Here is a 7,205-nt window from a genome sequence, read left to right as displayed (position 1 = left end):
AAAAAAAAAAAAAAAAAAGAAAGGTGAGGTTGTTTAGGATAGTGTGTGGGTGAGATGGGGAAGACAAGACCAAAAGCTGATGGTGCTGTGGGGACCAGCAATGGTTATAGGGAAACTAAAGGCTGAAGAGCCAGTGATGAGATACCAGAATGATGACAGAGAGACATAAAGCCAGGCCAGGGAGCAGGCTGGGGGCATCCCCGGGAGAAAAGGCAGGGTGCCAGGGCAGGAAAAACACACAGCAGCACCCACCTTGTTGAGAGCCATCTGATAGATATCTTCGGGGGCATGGCCCTTCTCCCTGGGGCGCAGGGCATAGCCCAACTTCTCAGGCATCTTCTCTACCACATAATTCCGCAGTTTCACCTGGTTCACTTCCATCCAAGTGTTCTCATCATATTGGACGAACTTTGTCAGGTTGAGTCCCAGGCTCTTGCAGAGCTTGTGAAGGATCCTGAAGAGGGAGAGATTAGGTGATGGTAGGTGGAGGTGGGAGTGGCCTCACCCCTAGTGGGGCTTGGAGGAGGGGACAGGCATGAGGCAAAGGGTACAGCTGGATCAATGCCAGAGGATGGGAATAAAATGGGGATGTTGAAAGGGAAGTACCAGGATTAGGACTGTGTTGGGGCAGGAGTTGGCTTTTCTTGTGGACGAAGTGGGGCCTCAGAGTAGATTTGGGACTGGGCATAGTTTGGGTTAGACAGAAGTTTGGAGTGGGGAGGGGCCTGAGGCCGAGGAGGTATAGCTGGAGGTTTAGAGGGTATGGCTTTGGGCCAGGGCAGGCCTGAGCATTATAGGAGGGACAGTGGTGGGGCGGGAGCCAGGAGACCACAAGTTGGGATTAGGTGACAAGTGGAGTTGGGGAGTCTAGGTTTTAGGATCAGAGTTGAAGTTGGTGCTGACACTGGAATGGGGACTGAGCTGGAGTTCTGGTTGAGAGCACAGAGATGGGCTGGCAGGTGTGGGTCAGGCCTTACCTGTGGGAGCTGGGCATGCGCATGGCTCCCAGCTCCCCAGTCCAGCCAGTCTTCTGGTTCCGGTAGGTGAAGATGCGACCCCCAACCCTGTTGTCTGCCTCCAGGATGGTGACCTGAGGGAAGTGAGTGGGGGCCTTTTAGCTCCTCAACTGACCATCTTCCATCCCTCTGCCTTCTTCCCTCCCCACAAAGATCCCTTTCTTTGTGTGTATATGGGGGGAAGTGCCATAGTGAGTGGTTCTAGGCTGCAGCAGGAAGGCCACCAGTTAAGATTGCAGAGGGACTTCCCAGTTCAAGAAGTGTGGAGATTTTCTGTATGCATAGAGTCCCCTGGGTTGGCCCTTTCTCATTCTTGGATTTCAGTGGGAGGGATAGTGGTTGGACTTCAGGGGGCACTTCCTCTTGGTGGGATTTCCAACTCCACTAGCACACACCCCCACCTTAGGTTGGAGGTTCTTTCAAGTGGGACTCCCCTCCAACATGAGGAAGAGGAGGGCAGGGAAGTCTAGGGCCTCTCAGTACAGATACATGACTGCAGAGGATTTGGGCCTCACTCCCAGACCACTAGGGAAGAATAGCTCTCCCCTCCCACAACCCTCACCCCCTCCAGAGGACTCCAAGCCAGGAGCAAGAAGGACAAGAGGTAAACTGCAAGCAGCACTTCTTACCTTGTGTCCGGCATCACTGAGCACCTTGGCGGCCACCAGCCCAGCCAGGCCAGCACCAACCACAATCACCCTTTGGGGCTTCAGAGTCCGATTGAGGCCCAAAGTCACCACCTTGAGCAGCTGATCATAGTCAGGATCATGCATGCATTTCTCGAAGGGGTCCTGGATGGGGTCAGCCTTCCAGTCCAGGGAGGCCGTCAGGCTGAGGAGGACGGGGATGAGGACGAGGAGGCGCAGGGCTGGGGAGGACAGGGTAGGTAGGTGGTGGGGTTGGGGAAGAGAGAGGTTCTGTCCCACTTGTCCCAGAGCCCCCTCCCCTGCTTACTCACCCAGTGGGGTCATGTCTCTCAGTGGGAGATGGGGTCTGGGGTGAAGGAGAAGTGAGAGCCACTGTGATGAGACCTGTGTCCCCCCAGCCTGACTCTGTCTCCCCTATAACCCATGGCCTGCCTCAGCCCTGCCCCATAACCATCTTCTTTTCTGGATGCCAGTGCCCCCCAAGTTGTTTCCTTCAGAGCCCCCTGGACCATCCTCACCTCCCTCCTTGCCTGCCTCTGCCCTCATCTCCACCTCTGCCTGATAGCCATGTCTTCCCTGCTCTCTCTGTTCAGCTTGCTTACTCTGTCTTTGTCTCTCCTCTTTCCTCTCACCTCTTTCTGACTGCCTCTTTCCCCTCTCCCCCATTTCTCAGTCCTCTTTCTGCCAGTCCCATCTCTGTCCCTGGCCCCCAGCTCCTGCTGGTTCGACTCTTTACCTCCAGCTCTGGGACAGCAGCACAGCCCGGTGCTTTCCTCTCCTCTGCCCTCTGCAGGCACTGCAGCCCCTTCTCTCCTCTTAAACCAGCAGAGCACCACCCACCCCTCCCTTGGGGAATCAGCAGGGAAATGAAACTGCTATCTGGGAGTTGCAAAGTCAGATGCTCAGAGTCTAGTTGAGGCAGGTGGGGGGAAGGGGGGGAGGAGAGGGGCGGTGGCCAGTGGGAGAAATGGATTTGGGAGGAAGTAAATCAGTCCATTTCTTCCTCTTGCCCCAAATAGTTCTGGGGCAGTTTAGAGGCCAGAAATAAATACTCAGGTAACCTTGCTGACAGCAGGGACTGCCCTGTCAGCCTGCCCTTGCCCTGGTCCCCAATCACCAGGTCCTTATTTCTACCCATTCTGTGCCCTCTGCCTCCTTGATTTTTAGGACAGGAGGACAGAGGGTCTCACCAGGCTGTGGGGCTGCAGGCCCCTGGGCCGGGCTTCTTCTCTCCTGAGTCCTACTCTATCAGGTGTCATCATGCCTTCATGGCTCCACTTTGACCTTAGCCTCCCCTTCTTGAAGTAGGGGTGGCAGCAGGACTTGCAGGCAGCAGCATAGTGGTCAGGGGGTAGGCCCTGTGCCAGCCCACTTGGAGCCTGAGCCTGGTGCCTGGGGACCAGACTCTGTGCCAGCCCACCTGGAGCCTGAGCCTGGTGCCTGAGGACCAGACTCTGTGCCCGCTGGGGACTTTGGGTAAGGGCATCCCCTCTCTGTGGCTCCTGTCTGCAGCTATGAAATGGGCCATCACAATGTTTTAGGGTTGAGTAAGGGAATCCAGGGAAGTCCTGCAAACAAGCACCTAAGTTAGTACTAGATCTTGCTCCTTTGGAGGTACCAGCTGTGGTGGCTGGGGATGGGGGCTAGAGTGGCCACCTGGCAGTGGGAGCACCCAGGCCATGCCCTTGCCCTTCCTTCCCACCCCTGCCTTGAGGACTACTCTGGCACTCAGCTTGGGGCAGGGTGTGGGTGGCACCCTGCAGCAGGAGGGGTGGGGAAGCAATGGTGGGGACTTTTCTTGGGGGCAAGGGAGTGGGAATGAGAGGGTTGGTGAGGAAAAAGGCCAGAGGGAGGCAGTTTCTCTGTAGCAAAGGTGTTGGGGACATTACCAAGAAAGAGCAAGATGGGAAACATTGACAATGAATCAAAGAGGGATGAGGTTTGATGGAGGGAGGGATTGGAAGTGTGTATGAGTCAGAAAGCATATGATGTTGTAGGGTGGGGGTGGAAGCAGTGGCCAAAAGGAAATAAAATCGGACAACTGGACAGAGCCTATAAAGCTGCCTGCTGAAAGAGCTCAAGTCAGCAAAAATGGTAATGAGAAGCCTGCACTGTGGCTTACGCCTGTAATCTTAGCACTCTGGGAGGCTGAGGCTGGTGGATTGCCTGAGTTCAGGAGTTCAAGACCAGCTCTGAGCAAGAGCAAGTTTTCTACTAAAAAAAAATTAGTCAGGCATTGTGGCAGGTGCCTGTAGTTCCAGCTACTTGGAAGGCTAAGGCAAGAGGATCACTTGAGCCTAAGAGTTTGAAGTTGCTTTGAGCTATGATGCTACAGCACTCTACCTAGGGCAACAGAGTGAGTCTGTCCCCTCCCCCAAAAAATAGTAATGAGAAGACTCAGAAGTCACCCTGTGCTCAGGGCTTTGTGCTCATTGTGACCCTCACAGTGCCTACACTTGACAGATAAGGAAACTGAGGCTCAGAGGTGGTGAATGTTGGGCAGAGGAGGACTACAGGCACAGAGACAGAAAAGGACTTTCCCAAGGTCTTGGAGATCAGGTCTCCTCACAGACCAGGCGTGTGTTATTCAGTCACATGTAGTGCATGAATGCCACATCATGAACTCAGTGGTCTGTGCTGTACAGATGGACTTCTCATCTAATCCCAGGTTCCCAGAGAGGAGGAACCTGAACCAGAGAGGGAAGGCACTTTTTCTGGGTCCCAGAGCAGGGAATGGTAGTGCTGCAGGTTCCTTACCAGGTTGGGCATACCCCAAGGCCCCCAGCCCCTGCCCAGAAGAGCCTGGATGCTATAGCCTCATGGCAGTGTTCCACATAAGTGCCACAGAAACTGCCATGAAGTGAACAGCACAGAGCCAAAAGGCTCCCAGGGCATGCCTGGGCAGACTGTAGGCCACCAGAGTGAATGGGTGAGGCTCTGCTGGGGTCCCTCAGCCGACCCCTTTGTCTTTCCTATACAGGGTTGCTGTCCAAGCTCTCTGGATCTGGGCACACGCGCACCTCACTTTATGCTCTAAGAAAGAGATGCAGTGCTAGCCTCTCCTGGAGGGACCAGTGAGGGTAGGAGCAGGAGAGAAATAGCACTGCTAGGGCACCCTGCTGAGAGGCAGCACCACCGAGAAGCCTAGATGGGGGGGGGGGGGGTAGCACCACCTGAGGGCAAGGCTCCCTTTGGAGCAGGGGCTAATCATGGCCTTACTATTGATGAAATGATGGGTGGTTACTGTTTAGTGGTATTTAATTTTATGTGCCACTGTTTGCCTTCATTTACTCCAAGAACAGCTCTGGCAAGGTGAGTTTAGCTGTCCCCTTTTAAGATGGAGAAAACTGAGGCCCAGATAAGTCACCAGTGTGGAAGGGGCTGAGTCTCCCTTTGATGGTAGGCAGCCTGGCTTCTTGGGCATTCCTGACCACATTGCTGTCAGGAACAAGCTTAGACTTGTGGATTAGGCATGGTGTTAAGGCAGGACCTCTCTACCTCAACACTGTTGACATATGGGACCAGGTTGTTGCTGTGCCTTGTGGGATGGTTAGCAGTACCCCTGGCTTCTACCCAGCAGATGCCAGGAGCACTCTCCCCCCGCAATGCAGGAGTAACAGCCAAAGATGTCTCCAGATATTACCAAATGTTCCCAGGGGGAAGGGAGGCAAAATAGTCTGCTGAGAAGTAACAGATGACAGTCAGTAGATGTTGGATACAACTCCAAAAGGTGGCCAGTGGGGTCCAGGATGGAGACCTGGGTACAATTAGTGGGAGAAGTGCTGGAAGGCCATGTGACAGAGTATCCTACAGAGGATATTTTGGAGTCAGATTATGAATAATTGGGAGATTGCTTTTTCCATTGAGTTTTTTTGTGTGTGTTTCACGTTGTCTTCATTCACCATGTATTACTTTTGTAATTAGAGAAAAAAATTCCAATTACTGTTTATTTGAAAAAATACATTAGACAGGGCCAGGTGCCTAAAGTGAAGAACAGAAATAGAGATTGGGCCAGGTCAAGACTGACGTTACTCTTCACTGATAGAAATAATGGGCTTTCCAGATCATTCCTGATACTTAAGAGGTTGGCATTTGGGTTAAACCCAGAGGTAGGGATTAGGGTGGAATGAGCCAGAAAAAACAACAGTTTGGATCAGGTTTTGGGTAGGAGACAATGCAAGATGGATGCTCCGTGGGCCAGAGCTGGGGTAGGGGCTGGATGGGAGGAAGCAGGGAGAGAAGGGACAAATCATGTCTCTGTTTTGGGATATCCTGGTTTTATGATGGAATTTCTAGAACACAATGTTAATCCTTCCAGGTAAAAATGGTTTTTAGGGGGAAAAACCTACCCTACTTGATTTGCTTATAGAACTGCAGTGACAGTTCTTTTTTTTTTTTTGAGACAGAGCCTCAAGCTGTCCCCCTGGGTAGAGTGCTGTGGCATCACAGCTCACAGCAACCTCCAACTCCTGGGCTCAAGCAAAGTCTCCTGCCTCCACCTCCCAAGTAGCTGGGACCATAGGCGCCCGCCACAATGCCTGGCTATTTTTTTTTGGTTGCAGCCATCATTGTTGTTTGGCGGGCCTGGGCTGGATTCAAACCTGCCACCTTAGGTGTATGTGGCTGGTGCCTTAGCCACTTAAGCCACAGGCGCTGAGCCTGCAGTGACAGTTCTAATGCAGTTTTGGTCATATCTGCACAGCAGTCAGAGATCTGACCCCAACCCCACTGGGGGCCTCAAGGCCCATAAGGGCAGGTATTACTGATAGCAGCCACAGATATGCTAGGGGTGGGCCATTGCATTATACAAATACAGACATGCATATATGTATATGTATCTCTGTGTATATCTGTCCAAAGACCCAGAGTGTTCAGTATTAAAACTTTTACCAAGTCTCAGAAGACAACAGGGACTACCTAGGGAATGGCCAGGGACCCAGATAGAAGTTGGGAGTTAGGGCCAGGATGGGGCGAGTGCACAGAGAGCAAGGATGGACTTACCTGAGCCCCTCTGATCTCAGGCCTGACCCCCAGATAGGGACCCCCTTCCCCAGAGCCCTCCTGCCCCTCCTTCCCCAGTTTTCCGAATACCTCTGGCCCTGGAAAGGGGGCACTCACTGCATGGCTGGCTCTGGGGGGCTCTCTCAGCACCCATGGCCTTTCTGGTTAGCCTGGGACAGAAGTCATCATTGGGTGTGCAGAGCCGAAGTAAATGATCGTGGCTTTGTCCTGATGCCCTTGTTAGACCAGAGGTGCCAGGGTCCTGCTGTGGGGTCAGAGCAATTGAAAAGAAGGCCCTCTCTCCCTTCTCAAGTGTTTTGGGTATTTTTGAGAGTGTCTCATTTTGTCACCCTCTGTAGGGTGCTGTTGCATGATAGTTCACAGCAACCTCAAACTCTTGGGTTCAAGTGGCTCTCTTGTCTCAGCTTCCCACGTAGCTGGGACTAAAGGCACCTGTCACAGCACTCGACTATTTTTTGAGATGGGGTCTTGCTCTTGTTCAGGCCGGTCTCGAACCTATGAGCTCAGGCAATCCACCCGC

General features: G+C 53.0%; 1 protein-coding gene across 2 annotated transcripts in view; it reads right to left on the bottom strand.

Annotated features, from left to right (window-relative positions):
• IL4I1 (interleukin 4 induced 1) overlaps nucleotides 1–6,925 on the bottom strand; it is an 11,008-nt gene extending 4,083 nt beyond the window's left edge. Inside the window, exons 1-5 of one of the 2 annotated variants that reach the window (XM_012812507.2) lie at nucleotides 2,400–2,518; nucleotides 1,975–2,009; nucleotides 1,646–1,884; nucleotides 978–1,090; nucleotides 253–454 (exon numbers count right to left, since the gene is read on the bottom strand). In XM_012812507.2, the coding sequence (XP_012667961.1) occupies nucleotides 253–454; nucleotides 978–1,090; nucleotides 1,646–1,884; nucleotides 1,975–1,987 (567 nt within the window). In that variant the 5' untranslated portion in view covers nucleotides 1,988–2,009; nucleotides 2,400–2,518. Of the gene's footprint in view, nucleotides 1–252; nucleotides 455–977; nucleotides 1,091–1,645; nucleotides 1,885–1,974; nucleotides 2,010–2,399; nucleotides 2,519–6,781 lie in introns of those variants that run through there. The other variant, XM_023507879.1, reaches the window with a different exon arrangement.
• Between the last annotated feature and the right edge of the window lie 280 nt (nucleotides 6,926–7,205).

Source organism: Otolemur garnettii, unplaced genomic scaffold (assembly GCF_000181295.1).
Source record: "Otolemur garnettii isolate 467f Iridium unplaced genomic scaffold, OtoGar3 scaffold00211, whole genome shotgun sequence".
Classification (NCBI taxonomy): Eukaryota; Metazoa; Chordata; class Mammalia; order Primates; family Galagidae; genus Otolemur; species Otolemur garnettii.
The sequence above is the reverse complement of the archived record's forward strand: the minus strand, read 5'-3'. Positions and strand labels throughout refer to the sequence as shown.